Raw genomic sequence first — 25,460 nt, forward strand, 5'->3', positions numbered from 1 at the left:
TTCCTACCTTTATGATGAGGGAAGAAAGCACTGTAGAGGGCAACGTCGGCAATATATTCCTGGGATAGGGATGTGGACCGGAAGCAGGGAGGTGATCACCCCGAGTAGGCGGGGTTAGGCTGCGATCCCATCCACACTTTCCTGGGAGTAAGCCCCATTGACTCTCATGGGACTTCTGAGTAGACATGCAGAGGAGTGGGCTTTAGTGGGGAGGCTGTGGGGGATGTGACAATGGAAGGGAGAGTGTAAAAAAACACGTGGCCTGATTCCAGTCATGTTTACTCAGAAGTAAAAGCCCAAGCCTATGCATGTCTACTCAGAAGTAAATCCCATTCTAATCAATGGGGCTTACTCCCAGGCAAGAGTGGATGGGATTGTAGCCTAAGAGTCCAATCCTATCCACACTTTCCTGGGAGTAAGGCCCATTGATACCAACGGGATTTGCTTCTGAATAGACCTGCATAGGCTTGGGCTGTAAGTCCTGCTAGATTCAAGAGGATGTGCTTCTGAGCATGTTCTGGATTCTCTGTATGGATAGAATCCAGAGAGGCTGCATCACCTTTATCTTTGTAGTGATTACCCATATCATACGACAGGCACTCTGCCCATAATAAATAAATGGGAATCTTAGCGAAGACAAAGTCTGCGAAGGCAGATCTTCACTCAGGGCCCAGTCCCATCCAACTTTCCAGAGCTGATGTAGTCATGACAATGGGGTGTGCGCTACATCCTGTGGTGTGGAGTGGGGGGAATCATAGAGGCCTCCTCAAGGTAAGGGAACATTTGCTCCCTTACCTGGGGGGGGGGGCTGCATCGGCACTGGAAAGTTGGGTAGGATTGGGCCCTTAGTCGGTTTCACTTCTAAGATGTGTGCAGGAGGCAGTGCTGTAGCTCATGAATGTGTAGTCTGGTGAGGAGCTCAAAATGGTGCCCTGGAAGTGATGTCACAAGCAAAAGTGTCATCATGCCCAGGCTTTTTAAAAAGTGCAAATTGGGGGGAAACTTGCCTCCTTCCAGCAGCTCACATCTCACTTGATCTGCCACCTCCCCCCCAGCCAGTGGCATAGCTAAAGCATCTCTCCTACCTGGAATCTAAGAAGATTTTGTAGCCCCCCCCCAGGACAAAATCAAATTTAATTAAGTAAATAAAAAGTATGCCCCTTATTGGATAGAGACACAGTGCTGGGGTGAAGAGTGACGGTTATTCTGCCCCTGCTAAATATAAGAGGAGCACCACTTGAAAAAGTGCCTCTTTACCAGTTAAGCAGGAGTAGCTGTATTATGATACACAGAAATGAGAGCTGACTTATATTAACTCTTTATGGGTTCCATGCTGTATCATAACAACATCTCATTGGCTCTCAGAACAATCAGTCTCATAGGTCAGTTTTGAGTTAAAGACATCCACTTTTTGTTCCTTAAGGTAGTTGTGTTTTCATTTTTTGGTTAATAGTCCATAACTTTTGTCAGAAAACAGATATTCTAATGTGGTTTGTTTCATTGCATTCTGCATTAAATTACCTTTCCAACGATGGTATTATTTGTACATACCAAGATTTTCACAATTTTGGCCACTAGTGTCAAGCTCAGCTTGTTGCCCCCCTAAAGCTCGTTGCCCACTGCGACCACTACCCCCTGCAACCCGTTAGCTACGCCACTGGCTGGAGGAAATATAAGCTCAGCTGGATCAGGCCAAAGGCCCATCTAGTCCAGCTTCCTGTGTCTCACAGTGGCCCCCCAGATGAATCAGGGAGCACACGAGACAACAGGAGACCTGCATTCTGGTGCACTCCCTCACGTTGGGCATTTTGTGGTAGCCTACCTCTAAAACAGAGCAACACAAGTGTGCTTTTCAGAGAAGCAGGAAAGAGAGAAGGGGCTTTATAGAAGTAGAAATGTTATTTTGAGTGATCGCTTACTTGGACATTGCTGTTAAGGATCATAAACACAGTTTGGCCTTTAATGTTCAATAATCTTGTTCCCATAGTACACGTAGAAAAAGAGCCATGCATGTGTAATTCTTAGATTCGCCCAGGTCCTCCTGGGGTGGAAGCTACTCATAGGAAACAAGTAGATTCATAGGAAACATAGGAAACAACAAGATTTTAGGGTAGCTGTGATTGGACAGCAGTCCATTGCACCCTGCCCTCATGCTCCACTAGAAGGTAGGCATCAAAGCAGAAGTTCATGTTCTTGAACCTTTAAACACAATGTGACTGCATGTAAATTAATGGGGTACAAAGGTTCTGAATGCAGCTGAGGGCAGGATTTAGTCCAGGAGAGGGCTTGAGAGGGCAAGTTAAGTAGATTAATCTTTGCTGCTTCAGATTTATTTTGTATGCAAGATTTGTGCCTGGAAATCCAAGCCATTCTCAGCCCCACTTCTGAGCTGTACTAATAAAAGGGGGGCACATTGAGGACTGTTGTGATCTCTTACTCAGCCACAATCACCCTATGGAGTGATTATATGGAGATGTACTGGCAGTGCCAACACATTTTTAAAAAATATTTAAACACTAGGTAACAAAAGCACACATTTTTTCACAGTAAATAAGTTCTGATTTAAAATAAGCATCAGCTTCTATCTTTGCTGTTACTTTTTGTTTCTCGGTGGACACACTATTGTCCAATCACAGCTATACTAAAATCTGGAGTTTCTCCATTGTTGTCTATAGGTACTAGCTCCCACCCTGGGGGGGGTGTGTGTGTGTGAAAAAGTGTCAAAATAAACTGAAAAGTGGTCTCCAGAAAATTGAATTGTAAGTCTAGTATTTTCCTCTCTCTATGCAAACAAACCTCATTGATCCTTCAGGCATTGAACACAATGCCTTTTCTTTCAACTACGAAGTTAGGAATGGTTTGCAGTAATACTACTGCAGTTGCAATAAGCTGCATGATATCTTATTAAGTTCTTTACGTTGATTCCATGAGTGGCTGAATTGCCTGTGTTTTACTGAGTTAAAAAGTGGCAGTGCTAAAACTGCAACTGTAGACGTTTGCCTAAACTGGTATTTTTTCAGGGATACTTCAACAATAAACTCTGTAATCCAACTGGGCCCATTTCCCATTCCTGTGATCATCCTCCATAGTGAACTAAGAGCCCAATCCTGAGCTCAGTGCTCCAGCTTTCTGCTGGAGTGCACTGTCGCAAACGTGCTGTAAGGCACGCCTGCGAGGCTTACCGCCGGGCTAGCACCTGTGCTAGTCCAGTGCTGGCTGGCGCTGGGCTAGTGCCGGGCGGGTGCCTGTCCTCTGCTGCTTGGTGGTCTCACAGACCGCTGAGCCATGGCATGCTAAGTGGGGGCGGGGAGGGGAGGAGGCGTTCTGGGGAGGGGGGAGGCAGGTGGAGGGCAGGGAGGAGGCGTGACAGGGAGGCGGGGAAAGGGTGGATGGGAGGCGTGCCGGGGGGAGGGAGGGAGGCGAATCCCATGGAGCTCTGCTCCACCGGATCCAAGGTGTTCGTGTAGGGCTCGGCGCCCTACCTGAACACCTTTACCTTATGGGATAAGTGAGTAGCCCCATTGTGGGCTGCTTCACTTACCTGGGAGAAGGGGACGAAAGTCCCCTTCTCCTGAGGCACTGCCTGCGGCAGGCTGAAGCACACAGGATGCAGTTGGAGCCATTCTTGGCACCACTGCAGCCGTGCACCCCGGACAGCTCAGGATTGGACTCTAAGGGCCCAATCCTATCCAATTTTCCAGCACTGGTGCAGCCGCATTACAGCCACAAGGTAAGGGAACAAAAGTTCCCATACCTTGAGGAGGCCTTGGTGTCTGCTTCTCCAGCACAAGAAGTAGTGCATACCCTATTGCCACAGCAGCACCGGCACTGGAAAATTGGATAGGATTGGGCCCTAATACATGGAGGGGACAAACTGATGTTAGCTTATCAGACATTCCTGCTGATGCTTTCCCAATGTTAGGTGCCTGTCTGTAGGGCATGGTGTGGAACAAGGGACAATTCTCCCATTGATTAACAACGGTGGGCAACCAAGTTAGCTGATCTGCTTTCGCTTGCTCTCTCCATGTGCCCCACTCAGGATTAATGTCCGAACAGGGCTAAGGACTTTGGTCATTGATAGAGCTCAGCTTCCCATGGCCTTCCAGACTGTATCAGATTTACATCTCCACAACATCAGGCCTCACCATGAATCTTTATAGTTAATGCTTCATCATTTGATTTATATACATTTTTTTTAAACTCCAAAACCTATTTTTTGTTTGTCGTATTTAATACACATTATATAATTACATTGCTCAGTTACAGTCAAATGCCAAGCAAGACATATTGCAGCAAGTTGAAGTGCTACTTGTAAAAGAGATCTCCAGTATGGCCAGATTCTCATTTCTATGAATCTCATTTGGAATTGAATCTTCCTATATCAGCAAGCTCTAGTCATTGATGTTCATGAATCATTTATTAGCAAGGACAGCATGAAAATGATGCTGAAAAGCACCTCTGATGCACGAGAGTTAATTGTATTTACTTATTCCTCTTGAGTCCTATCTGAGCTGTGCTATGAAGTAGCTTTAAAGGGGATAGCAATATTTGGCACAGGTTTTTAGAAAGCTACTAGCAGGTGAGACACATTTCTGCCAATAGCTACCACAAAGTATGCACCAAAGTACCCAGATGGTGCCAACTTATGCTACTTGGTGATAAGTCAGGGCAACATGCTGTAGGTAGAGCTTGCACCATATACATGCAGCCATTATTCTGGAGTCCTTCTCCCTTTCTTACAATAGTGCAGTCACGAAATTTTCCTGGAAGTCAGTTCCACTAAATTTCATGGGAATTTGTCCCAAAGAAGGATGTACATGATTAAGAATATAAGAAGAGCCCTGCTGGATCAGGCAAAAGGTCCATTTAGTCCAGCTTCCTGTATCTCACAGTGGCCCACCAGAAGCCTCAGGGAGCACACAGACTAACAAGAGACCTGCATCCTGGTGCGCTCCCTTGCATCTGGCATTCTGAGGTAGCCTACCTCTAAAATCTGGAGGTTTCACACACACATCATGGCTCATAATGGACTTTTCCTCCAGAAATTTGTCCAGTTCCCTTTTAAAGGCATCTAGGCCAGATTAGAAATCTAGGATTATAATTTGTAATCTAGGATTACAACGTCAAACAGACGTGATCACATTCCATGTAGCTGGGGGGAAAAACCTAACAAAAATAAATCAAAAAATTAAAAATATGAGGGGGATAAACAAGATATGAGGGGAGAAACAAGATAAAATGAAGAAGGCAGTCAGGGGTTACAACAAATAGTAAGTTCATGTGTTCAGACTGTACCCTATGTTCACCAGACATATGATATATTTGAATGAATTCATGGCACTGTGTCTCTGCTCAAGACATTTTGCTCCTTAGCACATACCCTGGTATGGTACTACTTTATATATCACAAGAGCCTGAAAACATTAATCCCAAACTGCATTTTTATGCCATTCTGTATCAAACTAGGAATGCAATCATTCTTACTGTGCTGGAGAAATTTAAACTCTTAAGGATTTTACTGATACATTACCATAGGTTTTGGCATAATTTAGCAGAACCAATGACTAGAAACTCAATGACCTTAAAGGCTTCTGAGATGGGGAAAAAAAAAAGGCTGATTAGATTAATGCATGTCAACAGCGTGTTGATCTTCTGCTTGGCATCTTTTTCCTGCTTTCTGTGTTATCTGCATGCCAGTTTAGAGTCTTGTGCTTCTCATATGAAATCTGTTCAACAAGTCTTGAAAACCCATATTGTAAGAGAGAAACTCATGCTTGAAACTCACTCATGGAAGTTTTAACTTACCGTTTCAGTCACTGGGTCTGTGGACATCTGTATTCCTCCAGCAAGTTATGCAAGAATGAAATTAATGAGAACTTTTGAGGTATTTTCTGAGTTTCCCTCCTCCCTCTGGCATACATTATTGTTTGAAATATCTGTAAGAAAATGAAGAATTTGTGCCTACTGGCACAAATGGTATTTTCCTGGAATTGTTTCAAGCAAAGACTTGATCTGAGACCTTATACTGGGCTGGTTGAAGACTGACTGTCAACTGCTTCACCTCTATATGATGTGGAAAGGCTCCCTTGAGCCTCCTATGGAGTGTCATCATCATCAACCTCATCATAAGACCTTTATTGGCATAGAAGATGAAAAGAATGAAATTTAAAAAACAATAAAGTAAAACAGTCATAATCATCCATGACCCTGTTCACCATGAAATAGCAGAAAACCCAGAATTCCATCCTGCTAGAACCCCAGAGACAAAGTTAGCAACCTTGTCCAAGGACTCTGGTTCCAGTATTGAAAGAAGAAACTGGAGCTGTATTGAATCCTCCCAACCCTGCATTTCGTTCAACAATGAGGCCAGATGTTTCTTACAAAGTGTGTCATGTAGTGGGCAGTAAAAAAATGTATGTTCTAGGTCTCCACACAATTCCTATTACAGGGGCATCTTTTCTCTGAGTGGGGAACACCACTAAACCTGCCCACTAGCAGAGCTGAGGGAAATGCATTACATCTTGCAAGAGAAAATGCTCTGTGAGTCTGTGGGCACTGCAGATGATAGAAAAAAGAGGCCAGCTTTCCAAAACTGACCAGGATGTACAGATAGAGGGGGGAGCATGTGGTGTTAGCCTTGTGGAATAGCTCCTGACATTTGATATCAAGCATTCTTTGTTTAATAAACTTCATTAAAACCAATCATATCTAGACTTGCTGTATCCACAACCTCCATAAGGGGCAATACTGGGTCAGTCAGGAGCTGGTACATTGGCTGGCACATTAGTGTCAAGGTGTGGTAGTTGCATTTCAGATACACAAACCGAAGCTAGAGAAATTATGCTCCCATCTTGCTCTGAAGAACAAAAGTCTTATTCATTGACCTTGAAAGCTGCAGCTGAATGAGTTCCGACAGTTTAAACATGTCCACCTATTTTGTCTTGTGGACCTTGGTCTTAACCATGTGGATATAATGTATGAATATTTTATCATTACTCATGATAAAAGGGCCTCATTACTGCCCTCCCAGCGGATGTGAAGGTCCACCTGTGGCAGCCCCATGGCTCCATTTCCCCTGCAAACTGTGGGGACTAAGGCAAGCTCCCCCCCCCCCCTGCGCTGCTGCTTCTGGGCTGGCTTCTGGGTGGTTCTGCTCCCAGGGAAGTCAGGGGAACCCTGACAGAAATAATCAATTTAACTGCAGAAACATTTCTGTCAAATAAATTTCAGTAATATAGGAATTAGCACATCCATGCTGGACTCTATAATCCTCTTTTCCTCCTTTTACTCAAGTGTTTTACTTTTACTCATGAGACCAGCTCCACATCTTGACTGATCACACCTGGGCATTGTTGGTCCTCCTGAGCAATGGTGTCGCTAAGGGGAAAGCAAGGGGGAAGAACACCCCAGGTGCTACATCCTGGGGTGGGGTGGGGGTGACGAGTGTGCAGCCACAGTTCCCATCGAAAGGAACTCTGTGCCACATTTAGCAGCAGATGGACCCTCCCACCCTTACCTCAGAATGGCCAGAAATTATGCCACCCCTCCCCCCAAGTAATTCACATCACTGTCAAACTACTTCCAAGTATGGAAAGGGAGGTGTCACACCCTGGAGGGCAAACTCTGGTAATGTCACTGCTGCAGTGCGACCCTGACAAAACAGAAATGCACTAACTATTGTTCTTTTCCCTAAGACTACAATTTAAATCCCGAAGAAAATTGCTGGGCTCCAATACTATAGAATGATTTCAAACTGATAACTCCAGGATAAAATGAAAAACTGGCTTGCTCAGCAGAGATCCAACATACACAGGAATGATTAAATGGCAACCACATGCTCATTGATTTCAAGAAACGACCATGAGTTTCTACTGTCTGAACTGTTCCAGCTAAAATTAAGCTACAAGATTTATTTATTTACCACCCAAATTTGTATATTGTACCAGTTTCCTGTACTGTATATACTGTACCATTACTGTGCCTTTAAAAAAAAATGCTTTTAAAGTGGTCCACAGCAGACTTAAAACAACAATAAACAATGCAATTCAAAGCAGTCCCACTACAAATATCCAACATAAAATAGCAGCCACAAAACAAAAATGTTTAGAACTAGCATCAAAAATTGCGCAAAGTAAAAATGTCATTATCTGCTTGTTGAACATCCAAAAGGGTAGAGCTAGACATACAGCTCTGGAGTAGTAACCAAGAGGACCTTATTTATTTTGGAGACCAATCTGGTCCTCAAACATGATGGAGTTAGAAGCATAGTGTTTTTAGCTGGTGTTAAACTACAGGGGGATTCTTATGGGAATTGGCACTCCCTGAGATACCTGCTGGGAAGGACTCCTGATCTGAAACAAGGAGTTGCAGCCAGTCACTGTAAACAAGACTGATCTAGATGGATCAATGGTCTGGCTAAATATAAGGCAATGTCATATGTTTGTGTGCAGCTTTATATGTTCATACGCAGCTCCCTGAGTTACGAATGTCCAAGTTTCAGACAGGTGCCTTGTGCTTTCATGCAGACTCAGTATGTCCTTTGGTAGTGCTTTTAAGCAGGTGAGATTGTGCTGGGGTGGCAAGAGCTGGATATACAGACCTATGTATGTTTCAGTTCACTTACAGAATCCTGAAACCTAATTTGTACAAAGGGAACTGTATATGTTCAATGACTATGCTAAATCTTCAGTATTGCTATGGATTGCTTCTCTAGCTTTTGCCATAGAACTTGAAAGAATATGCAGCAATTGCCTGGCTGCAGGATAGGTTTCAAAAGCGGGGAAAAAATGCTGTTGGCTTGACCATCAAAATGACATGATGTCATTTTGTCAGACATCAAGCTAGCTGCTACTAACTAGAGCAGGGGTGTCCAAACTTTTTGGCAGGAGGGCCACATAATCTCTCTGACACTGTGTCGGGGGGCCAGGAAAAAAAAAGAATTAATTTACATTTCATATTTGAATAAATTTACATAAATTTACGTAAATGAATATATTAGAGATGGAACTTATATGAATGAATGAAGGTCTTGCAGCGCCTATAAACGGTCTTGCACAAAGCAAAGCTAGCCTTTCCTTTGCTGCCGCTGCTGCATCACAGACATGAAACAGCAAGTAGTGGAGGGAACCCTCCTCCCATAGCTCAGGCGAGAGGTCAAACAGTCGTCCTCATGCTGAAATCACTTGCCTCAGGGAAGCTTGGTCTCCAGCAAGTCTCCGGAGGGCCAGAGTCCCATTGGAGACTGGGGGTTCCCTGCGGGCCGGATTCCGAGTCCCTGAGGGCCACAAGTGGCCCCCGGGCCAGGGTTTGGGCACCCCTGAACTAGAGTCACAAACATCTGCCTTGCAAACCCAGGATGAATTCCATAAGAAGCCATGTAGCTTACCAGATCACACCACTATTCACGTAGGAAGGTATTGCCTGTAACCTCCAACCACACAGTTAAGGCTCAGCTTTGGTTTCCTGGATTTCCAAGTGCTTCTGAGGGGTAGCAACTTTGATCTTCTTGGTTGGAGGCTACTTGTTTCTACCTTCCCACAAGGCACAATGTGCTACTAATTTCAAACCACCTAAAAAATAGAGCTGAGGAGAAAACAAAAGCTTGTATAGACACTTCTCAATTTATGCGTGAGTTGCATTCTCAGAAATATATTAAAAACACAGAAATTAAAACTACTCTTCCTATAGGAACCAATGTCAGTGGTGTAGGTTTGGGAAAAGGTGCTGAACATTTATGCTGATGACTGGTGATTTCTGCTTGCCCCAGATGGTTCAGGGCAGCGGCGCTCAAATTTGTGTGCACTCTATGCCCAGAATGTGGTCCCTGTCCAGACCTCATTTGAGCGTTCTGCGCAGGCTCTGCGTGATGTCCTCCTCTTTTGGAGGACAGCGTCATCTGCCCAGTGTCCCAGAAGGCTGCGTGACAGGACATCTGGGCAGACATGACTGCCCAGAGAATCCCTGTCCTCCAAAAGAGGAGGACGCTGCTCGGAGCCCAAGCGGAACCAAAAGGAGACCATGCAAATGCCAGATCTTGCCTCCAGGCCTGGGTCTGCAGGGCCCTGGTATAGGGGCAGGGATGAGGTAGGCAGGCTACTGGGAGTGGCTACTGATGTTGACAGCTGACATAGCAATGAAAACAAAGATGCTGGTAAGGAAACTGAGAAAGCAGTAAGCAGCAGCTCTGTGAACATATTTTCTTTATCTTTTTATCTTCTAGCTTTAGAGGAGACTCCCCTCCCCCACAGGAAGCTACAAGCATCTTATGGGGTTGCTTGTTAGCAGCTAATGCAGGTAATTCACTTGTTAATTAATGCATTTCAAAGCTGGCAAACATCACAAAATGCATCTGTGCCTTCTGGAGTGGCTTTGCAAGGAAACAAATGACCATCTTATTTCAAACATTTCTTGTGTAAACTAGACTTCTGGTATTAATTTGCAAATTGCGCCATTTCAAAAACGTGTACATCGAGACTGCATAGATCAAGAGGTGCCTGTACTGGTTTATCTATATTCTTTGTGCTAGACACAAAGTCTTGTAGGGCAATGAAGTTCCTCGAAATTGTTTCCAGCATATTTCTGCATGATTTGAAGGAAAGATGAAAATGTTTTGGAGATCATGTGGCATGCCATCTGCTCTGGTTAAAAATCACAACACAACTCCTTCCATCTGGGATGAAGGCCCAAAGCGTTCATCTCAGAACATGGCATTTCAAAGCATGCAAGAGCCTCAGCACCTTTCTTCTTAGACACAAAATGATGCTTTTGTGTATCAAGATAATGCAACTTGGGCATACTTTGGTTTCATTATTTTTAAATCTGCATGTACAGACACAGAAAAACACATACACACACAGAGAGTTGTGTGCTTTTCCCAACCGAAGATTCCAATGCAATCTAGCAGCACAAGATAATTTAGGCCCTTTGCGTTTTGTTATTCATTTTATGCTTCATGTTACACAGTACTTTCAGAATCCTTTGTCACAACTCCATTTAATTTTTCTGTTTTGAGATAATAACAAAACAAGAAAAAGGTCAATCAATAGCCAATGCTGTGATGTTTTTTCTTACTGAGAAGATAACTGAACTCTGTAATAAAAGTGAGCCCGTGAGCAGGAATTGATCGCAGCATAAGGCTTATCTAAATTGAATACATGACAAGAAAACTTAGTTCTTAGGTGCAGTGCTGTGTGACAACTGCCACATTTGTACAACACAATTTTTTTTGAACCATCATTATCCTTGATAGAAGAACTGAAGCTTGAATCAGTATTAATGGTTCAGAATGAAGTTATAACATCGAGTTTAAAAGGTTTGAATTTAACGAGTTCTGAATAGTGAGTTAACAAACCTGAAAAATGTACATGATAGAACTGCTGAATGCTATGGAACAAAGCTTGTACACAACTATCTGGGAGTAATTTCCTTAAAATCTATGGGCCTTTAAAAAAAAAAAAAGCATCTACATAATTTGTGAACTCCTTTGGGCTCCTAAGCATACAGTGGCCCATTTCAGAAAACACAAGAAACTAATCTTTTTCTTTTTCCCCCTGCAGATCCTCTAACCCTAGAAGAGGCTTTAGGAGGGCATGAGAAAATCCTTCCTGTGATCTTGGTTCCACTTGTGCAAGTTAAGATACAACCCATTGATGATGATACCAATCAACCATTCGGGAGGGAACTGGATTTCATTTTGGGGAATGAAACAACTAAATAGGACAATTGTTACTTAGCTGAATAGGTTACATGTACACAACACTGAATCACAGTCAATGTGTTTAGCCTTGTAGAAAAGATTCTACAGTTGTTCCCAAAGTGTGGGTCTGGACCCATTGGTGGGCTGCAGCCCAATTTTTGGTGGGTCCTGTAGCAGCTGAGCCCAGCCTCCAATGAAAAGATCAGATGACTAAGAGCCTGATCCTGTGGTCCACACCGCACCTCCGTGGTGTGGACCACAGTCGCAAACGTGCCATAAGGCACATTTGTGGAGCTTACCGCCAGGCTCCCGCCGACGGGCGCCCAGGTTCCACGGCTCGGCATCTCTGTGACCGCTGGGCTGTGGAACGGGAGATGGGGCCTGTCTGGGGGCGTGGGGGGAGGCATTCCGGGGAGGGGGGAGGCATGGCCGAGGGCTTGGGGGAGATGTGTCGAGGGTGGGGGAGAGGCGGATCTGTGGAGCCGAGCTCTGCAGGATCCAAGGCACTCAGGCAGGGCTGCTCGCCCTACACGAGCGCCTTCACTTTAGTGGCGACCAAACAGTTGCCGCTAAAGTGAGTAGCCCCATTGCGGGGCTGCTTCCCTTACTTGGGGGAAGGGGGTGAATGTCTCCTTCTCCCGAGGAGCCTTCTGCGGTAGCCCGGGAGGCGCTGGATCCGGTGGGAGCCCTCCATGGAGCCACCAGGTTCCACAGCTCTGGGCAGCTCAGGATTGGGCTGTAATTGCCTCAGGCCCTATTCAAATATTCAGATAGCTGCTAATTGCCTTGCAAAGAGTTCAACTTCTGCAGTTTGCAAGCACATTCAAATATAGGGAGAGAAACATTTCAGCATCTTTTCCCCTGGTTATTATTACTTGTAAATAAATAAATAAAAATATTATTTCTTTCTACAGTAGATTGCCTTTTTTAAAAAAGTCTTGTAAACTTAGGTAGGTCCCCATAGAGTGTCATTTTAAAAAGTCGACCCCACTGTTCTACTGTATAGCTACAGGCTATAGCCATTTACCTGCCTGCAATGCTGACTGAAAAAATATATTAAGGGTGTTTGTATCAGTGTTGGCCTCATATCAAACAGAATAGATTATGGATTAGCCTAAGCATGGTTGGCTAAAATTTGTATGCTTCTGTTCTACCAATAGTGGTCCAAGAGCTAGAAGAGTGTGGTATATCTCTCTCCAGTTGTGCAAATACATTTATTTTCCATAAAAGTGAAACTGGACATTTTAACCTCACCTTGATTAAAATCTGGTAGGCTTCCAAAAATTATCTGAGGAACAGATCTGACCCCAAAACACCAGTTGATCATCTATGAATTATGTTTGGGTATGGCTAAGTTATCTTCAATATCAACATCCTAGTAATTCACATAACTGCCCTACACAAACATACAAGTTAGCATTCATCTCACAGACTGACTTTTTGTTAGTCTGTTTATATGTTTATTTCTAGAGTGTATGGCTGAAAGTAATTTTGGAAATATGAGTGGTCACAAAACAGAAGGCAGATTCCTTATTTTTATTTTAAAGTGAGGTGTTACAGTACTAGGGCTTTTAGTCACCTTTGCTTTTTGCATTGTAGTGGCCAGGTCTTTGGGAACTACCCCTAAAAGGGAAAATACAAGTAAGTTTGATGTGGGTAGCTGAGCAGTTTGATTTCAGATGGTTGCCAAAAACATTGAAAATAGATTCCAGGTGTCAAGAAAGGCTTGAACACAGTGCCTGCCATGTGCCCCAAGGATGCAGATAGACTTTAGAAGTAAAATAAGTTTTCTCAATACAAGATTTAATCCTCAAATAATTCTGTTGGCACAATCTCTGTTGGCTATTATAAGTTTTTTGTGGATCAACTGAAATCGCTAGTGGTTATTTCTGTTCAGCAATATGACCTCTACCTTCATTCTCAGTACTGCGTCTCCCACATGGTTGTGTTCCTGTGACACATTAAGGAAACAAAATGATCACTTGAGTAAAGTGCATTAACTGGCTTTAGAAGGCACACTTGCTAATGCTACAAGTGATCCGGATCTATCCAGGTTGAGATAAAATTCGTAAGATAAATGCTGAATGCATATATTATTTGATGGACTAATACTTGAATAAAGTTCTTGATGATCATCAGCTGAAGAAAGGATAGTGACTGTCCTGTTTGTTTCCCACACTTTATGATTGCTATGCTTTAATCATAATTGCAGGTTTTACCTCTGTAACAATTTATTATTACTAGTCCCACAGTTTTACTACAAAGATTACAGGTGTGACTTTGGTATCCACTGATTTGACTCACCACTGACACAAAGGTCCACCTTTAAATGCCTTGCAACAAGGAAAAGAAGCACCAAAATCCAATTTCCTACCTTTGCGCTGTTAAATATAATTTCATTCCATTTGATTCCATTACTCACCCCATCTAGTGGCTGAATGTGGTATAGGGTCTACACACCAATGCATTCTGGAGTGACAGTAGAGGAGCAAGAAACCTGAAAGTGGGTCTTTAAAGCTATTTTTCTGCTGATTTGGTATCCACTTTTTAAAAAAATCTACTGGGGGTTCTGGAATGGAACCCTGTGGATAACGAGTCATGACCTATACTTGGTAGTAAATTAAGAGTCTATTGTATGGTGTTCTGTGAAAGCTCCATGCTTACCCATTTTGAAAGACAGCAGAGCAGGAAAGTGTGGGGCACAAATCAAAGTGCACAAGAGAGCAGAAGATAACACAATAACATAAAAAAACCAGGACAGTCAGGAAAACCTACAAAAGTCAGGAGTCACTTTCTTCAAACTGTCCATCAGAGGCAAAACACATCTGAATGCAACATACAGGCTGCTTTTGACAGGCATTCTTTTACTTCCCTTTATCAAAAGTTGGGTGTCTTGGATTATTTAAACTCAAATGTAACCATCATCATTCTGGCTTTCATGTCCTGCCATCACAATACAACTTTCTAACCAAAATAATTTGTGGAGGTGCTTCAAGCCACAGTAGTGATAAAAGCACTGGTGAGAAGCATTGTCTAGCAACTGTAAACCAGGTTGCAATGTCAGACTACCCTTGAGTTTTACAAGAGGAATTTCTGATCAGGAAAGGATACATCAAGCAAGCAATATGAACAAAAAAAATTTATTGATTTATATATATATATATTTATATATATAATCTCTAATAAGTCATAATAGTCTCTGGGGTTTAAAATGTATTTTTGCTATTTTCAATGCTTTAAAAATTATAGTTCAAACATTAAATACTGTTATTTACATTATGATTTCATTTCTTAGCTCTAAATGTGAATGGTATATTTCCAAGTATAAACCTGGACGGGGAAAAGAAAGTACTTCCATTGCAGTCTTCAGAAGGTAAGATCACACACCTGTAGATTTGACTATGAAAAAGCCAAATGTCCAAATGCTCTTTGCAGATCATCTTTCTCTTCTCCCCCCCCCCCCTTTTTATTAGGAAACAAGGATTGCACTGGCCTGTAGTTAATCATTTTTATAGATTCTTTTTTAATCTCATACCTATTTTATATAAAACAACAAAATATACGGGGAGAGAGCCGAGTATGTTAACATTAGTTCATACACATACAAGTAAATAAAAGGTGTCTTTTTTAATGTATGGCTTTGCAAAGGTAGATTATGAAGTGACTTCTGTTTATTTATTTAAAAGCATTTTAAGAGAACGTGTTAGTGTGCTTACAATAGTGGCCATGGTAGTCGAATGACGAGCCAAGAGTTTAATGCTAGAGTCGCTAGAGGTCTTGCCAGATGCTGCCTCTGCAGCCTTTAGAAGACAAATGTAGTTTATTACCACCTCATCTATTTTAGCTACAATTTCCTCCTGCTGTGTTTCAGAGTTCATGATTTTAGCTAAACGCATGCAGGCTTCTGTTAAGCAGCAGAGGACTTGAAAGCTAGACATCATAGCTACAAGCATTTCCTCAGGGCTTTTTTCAGCCATGGCAATTTTCCTGCAGGCACTTCCCAACTGTCTTGATTCTACAGATAACAGTTGTTTGTACTGAGAAAGTTTAAGGTCATATGTTTCTGGATGATCCCCCCTCTTCTCCACACTCGATCGGACCAAACAGAGTAGTTCATTGGCATCCTTTTGTGCTGCAAGAAATCCATCAGGCACTGCATAATTCTTCTCCTTCATGACACTGAGTCTTGCGATGAGTGCATCAAAGGACAAGTCACTGAGATTCATATCAGTCTCACCATCCTGGACTTCAGGACTGCTCTTGTGGTCTGGACGCTTTTCCACATCTATGAGGGACTCTTCACCTTCCTTCTCACTTTCCTCATTTTCCATGGAAGAAGACTGATTCGATAATTCTGCTAACTCATACTGTATCTCAGGCGGATAGAGGCACGAGAGCTGGGTGCTATCTCTGTGTTCCTCTCCATCGTCATCATCTTCAACATTTCCTCTTTTTAGGAAACAATAGCTGAAGGGACCCCGGCATTTCCAGTTGCTGGCATCTCGCTTTCGTAAGGGCAATGTTCTGTACTTCTTGGACACCTTCTGGATGGCATTCAGTGTAGAACTTCTTTTACTCACATTGACATTCATGGAGCTTTGAGAATAACTTTTGGATAACAATTTGCCCAGAGGCAGTTCCCCTCTTTTTTCTGATTTTGAGCCATCTGCTTCAGTGATGTCTGTACATATCAAACTGACTGCGGCTTCCTTCTTCTCAAAAACCACCTCAACGCCTGTAGATTCTGCAACAACACTGCTGCTGCGTTGCAAAACTTTTCTGCCATGTGGCATTCTGAGGCTTCCCCCCGTCATCTCATATGGCCATAAACTAACTGCTAACCCACCTGGTTGACTGACTGTGGGAACATCAAAAGAGTCTTGATTTTGACTTGGCACCTTTGATTCTGAGTGAATGTGGGATGATAGCATGATGGAGTCAGCTCTGGGCTGTTTCGGAAAAGCTGAAGGCATGCCTCTTCGTCTTCCACTCACAGGCTCTGTGAAAGCTACACTAGGGGTAGTAGAAGAACAAAGACAATCATTAAACATCAACCACATGGCATGTTGGTGACTGAAATATTTCAGTATTTCATACAAGGTTTAACAGTTTGACCTTCCAATTTTAGGACACCAGTCATGGCTGATATATACAGTAAACCTTGGGTGATCTTGGACTATCTTTTAGCCTCACCTGTGAAAAAGCCTTCTTACTTGTGAAGAAATTGGTTCTATCTGACAATGTGCTCACACACTTTGATCCATCTTTGCTTATCAACTTAGCATGTGTTGCTTCCCCTCATGGAACAGGAGCAGTACTATCCCATGTGATGCCAAATAGACAAGGAGGCCTTAAGCCTACTGTGAGTTGTGGGAAATTAAATTCACCCTAATCTCTGCTCACCAGCCATAGTTTCTATTCTGAATGCATGGAAGGGGGTTTCTTTGACAGCTGCAGCTTGAATGCAATGCTGCACTACTTTCCGGGCAAGTTACAGTTACGACATGAAATATAAGGAGTCAACGAGCACAATCCTAACCAACTTTCCTTCACTGACATAGCTGTGTCAGTGGGGCATGTGCTGTGTCCTACAGCTGGGGGGCAGTCATGGAGGCCTCCTCAAGGTAAGGCAATGTTTGCCCCTTACCTCAGAGTTGCATTGCCCTTATGTTAGTGCTGGAAAGTGGGTTAGGATTGTGCCCAACAGCACATACAAAAGCAGATTACCTCTCAGGTTTATCTTTAGCAGCTGAGGATCAGCCTGATATAGAGATGGAATCTGTTCACCCTCTCAACCTGTGCCTGCTTGAGTGTGCCAATCATGCAAAGTAAGATTGGATGGGAAACGAAGAAGGACCCCGTATTAGCCTACATGTATGAAGCCACACTTTTTAAAATTGTCAGAGTGAGGTTACAGTGTATCAGGATTGTGTAATGTGAAGCATCTGAGTCATCATACCATCTAAACTCTGTTCTAAAATTTTTGAAGAACTTCATGTTGGACATCTTGGGGTGATAAAAATGAAGGCCCTGGCAAGAAGTTTTCTATGGTGGCAGGATTTGATCAGCAAATAGAATAGTTGGCTGTGCAGTGTTTGCAAACATAGCATCAGTACAAGGCTGGACCTCTGCATTCACTGGAGTGGCCATCTAATCCATGGCAAAGTTTGCACATTGACTTTGCAGGTCTATTTTTGGGGCAGATGTCCCCAACAGCTGTGAATACCCATTCAAAATGGCTTGAGAATTTTTTGGCATAAAATCTACTACCACTTTCCAGACAATTACAATTCTTTAGTGCTTGCTTACAGGGACAGGTTTGTAGAACAAGTCATCAGTGACAATGGCCTACAATTTACCTCTGAAAAATTCAAGGGCTTAATGCACTGTAATGGCATTCGACACATCACCTTCTTGCCATACATTCACTAATGGCTTGGTGGAAAGATTTGTGCAAACTTTAAAGTGGGTCCTGAGGTTATGATCGCGGTTATTATCAAGGTTCTGAGGTTATGATCAACCTGCCAGAGAAGCGGTTGGCCCTCTGGATGGTGAGGGAGGGAAAGGGGAGATAAAAGGAGACTTAGAGATGGCAGAGAAATTAAATGAGTTCTTTGCACCTGTCTTCACGGCAGAAGACCTCGGGCAAATACTGCTGCCCGAACGGCCCCTCCTGACCACGGAATTAAGTCAGATAGAGGTTAAAAGAGAAGATGTTTCAGAACTCATTGATAAATTAAAGATCAATGTCACCGGGCCCTGATGGCATCCACCCAGGAGTTATCAAGAAATTGAAGAATGAAGTTGCTGATCTCTTGACTAAAATATGCAACTTGTCCCTCAAAACGGCCACAGTGCCAGAAGATTGGAGGATAGCAAATATCATACTGATTTTTTAAAAGGGAAGGAGGGGGGAGCCGGGAAACTATAGGCTGGTCAGCCTAACATCTATACCGGGTAAGATGGTGGAATGCCTCATCAAAGATAGAATCTCAAGACACATAGATGAACAAGCCTTGCTGAGAGAGAATCAGCATGGCTTCTGTAAGGGTAAGTCTTGTCTCACAAACCTTATAGAATTCTTTGAAAAGGTCATGGGGATGTGGGAGCACCCGTAGGCAATATATATCTGGATTTCAAAAGGCGTTTGACATGGTCCCTCACCAAAGGCTACTGAAAAAGCTCCATATTCAGGGAATTAGAGGGCAGGTCCTCTCCTGGATTGAGAACTGGGTTGAAGACCAGGAAACAGAGTGGGTGTCAATGGGCAATTTTCACAATGGAGAGAGGTGAAAAGTGGTGTACCCCAAGGATCTGTCCTGGGACCGGTGCTTTTCAACCTCTTCATAAATGACCTGGAGACAGGGGTGAGCAGTGAGGTGGCTAAGTTTGCAGACGACACCAAACTTTTCCGAGTGGTGAAGACCAGAAGTGATTATGAAGAGCTCCAGAAAGATCTCTCCAAACTGGCAGAACGGGCAGCAAAATGGCAGATGCGTTTCAATGTCAGTAAGTGTAAAGTCATGCACATTGGGGCAAAAAATCAAAACTTCACATATAGGCTAATGGGTTCTGAGCTGTCTGTGACAGATCAGGAGAGAGATCTTGGGGTGGTGGTAGACAGGTTGATGAAAGTGTCGACCCAGTGTGTGGCAGCAGTAAAGAAGGCCAGTTCTATGCTTGGGATCATTAGGAAAGGTATTGAGAACAAAACGGCTAATATTATAATGCCGTTGTACAAATTGATGGTAAGGCCACACCTGGAGTATTGCGTCCAGTTCTGGTTGCCACATCTCAAAAAAGGACATAGTGGAAATGGAAAAGGTGCAAAAGAGAGCAACTAAGATGATTACTGGGCAGGGGCACCTTCCTTATGAGAAAAGGCTAAGGTGTTTGGGCCTCTTCAGCCTAGAAAAGAGGGGGGACATGACTGAGACATACAAAATTATGCATGGGAAATAAAGTGGATCGAGCGATGCTCTTTACACTCTCACATAACACCAGAACCAGGGGACATCCACTAAAATTGAGTGTTGGGAGGTTTAGGAAAGTCAAAAGAAAATATTTCTTTACTCAGTGTGTGGTTGGTCTGTGGGACTCCTTACCACAGGATGTGGTGATGGCATCTGGCCTGGACGCCTTTAAAAGGGGATTGGACAAGTTTCTGGAGGAAAAATCCATTATGGGGTACAAGCCATGATGTGTATGTGCAACCTCCTGATTTTAGAAATGGGCTATGTCAGAACACCAGATGCAAGGGAGGGCACCAGGATGCAGGTCTTTTTATCTGGTGTGCTCCCTGGGGCATTTGATGGACCGCTGTGAGATACAGGAAGCTAGACTAGATGGGCCTATGGTCTGATCCAGTGGGGCTGTTCTTCTTAAGGGGAAATGGGTCCTTACAACAAGAACAGGAGTGGTTCCTATTTGCATATTGTAGTGCTGTACATGCCACCACTAGTCTATCATCAGCAATTATGTGCAGAAGCTTATGCTCAAGTTTGGACTCGTTAAAGGTAGAATTTTATGTGCATGTCAGCAATCAATGACTTAGCCAAATATCTACAAGGGGATACGGCACACCTTGGCATCTACAGGTGGACCAGATGATGTTGGCCCATTGATCTCGGAAGCTAAGCAGGGTCAGGCCTGTTAGTACTTGGATGGGAGACCACCTGGAAATACCAGGTGCTGTAGGCTTATACCATAGTCTTTCAAGACTGAAGGCTGCCAACCAACCATGATTATAGGTGTCTAAACAAATGGTGTCCTGCCATTGTGTCCAGAACCAAATAGGTCCCTTGTCTTATAGCATCTAAGTATCACCTGATACAATTTGATACCATCACATCGATTAGCTATAGACCTCTGGGGTAACCCCAGCAGGGACTGAAGAAATAAGATCCTCTGAATGTTCCATGATGTCATCTCCAGTGCCACAGATGGACACTGAATCCTGTATACCTTTACCAGGAAGGTATAGCCAGACTCACTGCATAGCCAGATTAATCTGAAAGATCTCAGACATTTGCACATACTCTGATCTTCCACAAATTAATGGAAGTGTGTCCAGGAGAGGGATCAATGCTATCCAGAACAGACTGCCAGCCAACGGAAACACTTGATTGGTGAGATGCACTGCTGTGATTTACAAAAATTTACAAAAATTGCACTGTCTTCTAAAAGAGTTCAGAATTTCTTGGACTCTATTGAACTGTTGCTGTCTTCTGTCTGAGGGGAGAAGATAATTGTTATGTACACTGAATGTGCTTAAGTGAATCTTCAGTTAAGTTTCATAAAATAGTTAGTCATGTTGAATGTGATATTCTATCTATTGTAACTACAGGTGTGTCCATTCCGGAACCCGCCATGGATAGCTGAATACACAGATATCAGGGACAACAAGCTATGTTCCCTTTGCCTCTGGAGAGTCTTCTGAGGCCAGCAGAAGCCATGTGTGTCTGCCAGCAGCCTCTGTGGGACTCAGAAAGGTCATTTAGGCAAAAAAAAAAGTCCCTGTTTTTTGTAAAACCGGAAGTGACATTTTTATGTCTTTAAAAGGCATTAAGGGGGCTGTTTGCCCTCAACTACATTCCTGGGTGTAGTGGATATGCTCCACCATGTATATGAGATTTCTAAATTATGCCAATTGATTTTAATAGCATTAAATGGCAACCTTGGTTTTTATACATACAGGCTTTTCCCTGTATCCATGGATCCAGTGTCTGTGGTTTCAGTTATCTGCAGTTCTTAGCCCCTTTCCTGCATCCATTACCTTCTCTTTTCTTCATTAAAAAGCAGTCATATTTCTTGCTTTTACAAATGCTGTAAGAAGAATGTGACAAGAGGCAGGCAGCCTGCATGCTAGGGGGACATAGTCAGAATGTTAGCAGGGACTGTCCTGCTTCCTGTTAATATTCACTTAGTCTTCTCCCCCCAGCATGCAGGCTGCTTGCCTGCATGTCACATTCTTCTTTTAGTGTTTGTAAAAGCAAAAAACATGACTGCATGTTAATGATGAAAACAGAAGGTAATGAATATGGGGAGTACATGGCAGTGAGGAGCATCGTGCCTATACAGTTTCCCCCATAACCACGGTTTCTGTATCTGCAGGAGGGCCTGGAACAGATCCCCTGTGGATTCCCGGGGGGGGGGGGGGAGCTGTATTTTTAAGAAATACTGTATACTGCGTGTATATACTGTTTTTCAACAACCACAATAAAAAACCACTTGGATTAATGTTTTGTTGGTGCTGTACCTGTAGTTTCTTTGATCTTGGGAATTCTGTGACATCCATCTCTCAAAGTGCCAAACAGAGGATCAGCAGAATTCCCTGTGGAATGCAGAACAGGCACTGTCATTCTGTGACACACAGTTTCTGACTGCTGATGCAGCTCCTTGTATGTGGCTCCGTGGCTGGGATGCATGGCAACTCTTTCATCGGCTGGAATATAGCTTAAGCCTTTCCCCATCGAGTCAGGCATGATGTGCTTAGCATCTGAAGTACAAAGCGGAGATTCCACTGGGGTTCCACACGCACTGCTGCCTGTGCTGCATCCCGCATCCACTGAAGAACACTGGGAGCTCTGCAGTGAAAAATGGCCTTCGCTCTGCAAGGACGACATGCGCTTTGCTAAGTGATATTCACATAGCCTAGGCACACTCTGCTCTGCTTCTGGAAGCTTGGAGAGATGCTCATCCGTGGCTAAAACAGCAACTTCAGAGTCGTTTAGGTCTTTGGGTGAAGACAGAGTCGTCACATCGGACACAAAATGTTCATCTGGCTCATGCCCTAAAAGTCCACTGTGATCCAGCTCAGGACGCATTTCTTCTTTACAGTCCAACTCGTTTTTCCCAAGGCTGGAAACTCTTGGAACTGCCTTTCCATTCATTGTTTCTGAATTTGGTTTCTCTGCTACTCCCTCATCTGAAGCAGCAAACCATCTTTGGCCATCCTTGCGAAAGGCAGTTCTCTCCACGTTAAAAGTGCTTATGCGCTGACCCTCTCTGGAGGAGAGAGTACTGATTTTGCCCTTTTGCTCCTCAGTTTCTGTTTTTTTAGCCCCCTGTTGTTTTTTCATAACAGCACTGCCATCAGGGGTTGCTTTCCCTTCCCCATCGGTTACCTTATTTTTCCTTTTAGTAGTGCAAGAATATACCACAGAACCCATGTGCAGCTTGCTAAAATATTCAGTGACTGATTTGGTTTCCATGGTTTCCGGTTCCATCTCCATGTTATCTGAATGAAGAATCTGCTTAGAAGGCACAACTTTCGACTGTAGCTCTGGAACTTGCTGACTAGCTGAAGATGGTAAGGATTTCATAAGTAGGCCTCCCGCCTGATTCTTGGTGATGGAGAATTCAGCCTGTGGCTCTGGAAATGCTTGGTAACCTTCATTAGAGGGCAAAAACATTCGTGTGGCATTTTCAGTCAGTTTCTGGGCTGTGGCCAGTTCCGAGCTTTCAGTCATTTCAGAAGAGTTTGTTTCATTGCCAGAATCGGATGATGATTCGGGGCTATATGCTCTCAAGATGGCTACACCTGCATGCCACAAAAAATAAGAGCCAATTAATGAAACCATGTCAGGCACTTCAATACACTGATAAGAAAATGGTTCTAGAATACTGATTCACATATTGCATAGTTTCCAAGAAAGGCAACTTAACATAATGGTAGCTTTATCACATGATATGTGTAGGTGGTGGCAAAAATAATAACCATAATGAAATGTTTCCAAAAAGGCTAATGGTGGGGAAAAAATTAAATGGTGAAAATGGATGAAATGGTATGATTTGTATTCAATGAATGAATGTAACAGTGGTGAGAGAACCTGAATTGTCATTTGTCTGTTGTTCCTCTGAAGCAGCCAAAGCCTCCAGGGCTTGGAGAGTAGTAACCACAGCATCATCTAGCCCCTTTCCACATTTTCCTTCAGTATTAGTAGGGACAGCATCAATAAGTGACACTGGAATGTCATCATTCTCTGAATTGTTAGTTTGCTCCCTGTCCTCTCTGTACTGTGTTGTGAGGTTCTGAGAATCTTCTTCATCAGAGCTATCCCTGAATCCTGGTGGAGGAGCAGCAATGGCCATGTTTAGAGAATGCAACAGGAAGTCATCTTCATTATCATCACCTTCTGGAGGTGGGAGTGATGTCAAATCAATGATGTCATCACTGGAGCCTGAAAGACTGAGAAGAGCAGGCCTGTTGATTTCTCCTACCATGATGTCTTCCTCACAGCTGGCCTCATCTTCATCTTCAGCATCATCAGTGTTCTCTGCATAGCAGATATCATGCAGCAAAGGTTCTTCTATCCCTTCTGCACCCCCAAAAATTTTGCCATCAGTTAAGCCTGCATAAACAGAATTAGCTGCAAACTGAATGCTCTCAGCATCTGGGGACAACTCCAATCCCTTAATGTCATTGGCGTGGCTTATATAAAGAGCTCTTTGTTTATCTAATGCTTCTGGACTTTCATCCAACAGTCTTTCATAGCCAAGAGTTTGAGGATTGATGCCATCCAAACTGTGATCTCCAAATATAAAGGATACTTTTGCTGCTCTAGGAGATCCCTGTGCTTTCTTGTTTGGTTCCAGTCCTGAGTATGACAACATCGACTGCTGGGTTAAACTTCTGTTTTCTTCTGACTCCACAGAGTCCTCTTGTTTGGCCAGCTGCTGATCCAGTCCACTTGAATTATAAACATTCTCTATGTACAAATGCCTGTGTTCTTTTGGACATAAGGTGCTGTCCGAACAATCTGCAGTCTTCTGTTTTGAGTCTACAAACATGTGGGTCTCTTGCTCTCCTTCTGCTGGGAATGTAGTAGTTTTTGCTACACAGTTCCACTCAGACCCATGGAGGTTATGCTTCCCCTTAGTTTCAATCCCTAAAAATTGATACAGGAAGGGGAAAATGTGAATTATCACGTGTATTCATGCTATTTGAGACAAATTAATTCAATTATTTGCTATTCCTAAACAATCACACTTGAAGGGCGCAATCCTAACCTTGCGTTAGGCTGGCACAAGTGCCTTGCGCCAGCCTCCTCGGGAGCAAGCCACGCCAGCACACGGAGGCTGCATCCAGCCTCTGTGGCAGCTTGGGGAACAAGCCTTGTGTCGGTCTATGGTAAGGCCACACCTGGAGTATTGTGTCCAGTTCTGGTCACCACATCTCAAAAAAGACATAGTGGAAATGGAAAAGGTGCAAAAGAGAGCGACAAAGATGATTTCGGGGCTGGGGCACCTTCCTTATGAGGAAAGGCTACAGCGTTTGGACCTCTTCAGCCTAGAAAAGTGACGCCTGAGGGGGACATGATTGAGACATACAAAATTATGCAGGGCATGGACAGAGTGGATAGGGAGATGCTCTTTACACTCTCACATAATACCAGAACCAGGGGACAGCCACTAAAATTGAGTGTTGGGCGGGTTAGGACAGACAAAAGAAAATATTTCTTTACTCAGCATGTGGTCGGTCTGTGGAACTCCTTGCCACAAGATGTGGTGCTGGCGTCTGGCCTGGACGCCTTTAAAAGGGAATTGGACAAGTTTCTGGAGGAAAAATCCATTATGGGGTACAAGCCACGACATGTATGCGCAACTTCCTGATTTTAGAAATGGGTTATGTCAGAATGCCAGATGCAAGGGAGGGCACCAGGATGAGGTCTCTTGTTATCTGGTGTGCTCCCTGGGGCATTTGGTGGGCCGCTGTGAGATACAGGAAGCTGGACTAGATGGGCCTATGGCCTGATCCAGTGGG

At 43.5% G+C, this 25,460-nt stretch overlaps 1 protein-coding gene across 7 annotated transcripts in view; it reads right to left on the reverse strand.

Annotated features, from left to right (window-relative positions):
• Positions 1 to 14,877: 14,877 nt before the first annotated feature.
• Positions 14,878 to 25,460, reverse strand: part of FRMPD4 (FERM and PDZ domain containing 4) — a 351,306-nt gene continuing 340,723 nt past the window's right edge. For 5 of the 7 annotated variants that reach the window (XM_066619173.1, XM_066619174.1, XM_066619176.1 and 2 more), the window contains 3 exons: positions 23,527 to 24,585; positions 21,954 to 23,237; positions 14,878 to 16,703 (listed from right to left, as the gene is read on the reverse strand). In XM_066619173.1, coding sequence (XP_066475270.1) covers positions 15,367 to 16,703; positions 21,954 to 23,237; positions 23,527 to 24,585 — 3,680 coding nt within the window. In that variant the 3' untranslated portion in view covers positions 14,878 to 15,366. Of the gene's footprint in view, positions 16,709 to 21,953; positions 23,238 to 23,526; positions 24,586 to 25,460 lie in introns of all 7 variants that reach the window. The other 2 variants (XM_066619178.1, XM_066619180.1) reach the window with 2 other exon arrangements.

Source organism: Tiliqua scincoides, chromosome 3, assembly GCF_035046505.1.
Source record: "Tiliqua scincoides isolate rTilSci1 chromosome 3, rTilSci1.hap2, whole genome shotgun sequence".
Taxonomy (NCBI): domain Eukaryota; kingdom Metazoa; phylum Chordata; class Lepidosauria; order Squamata; family Scincidae; genus Tiliqua; species Tiliqua scincoides.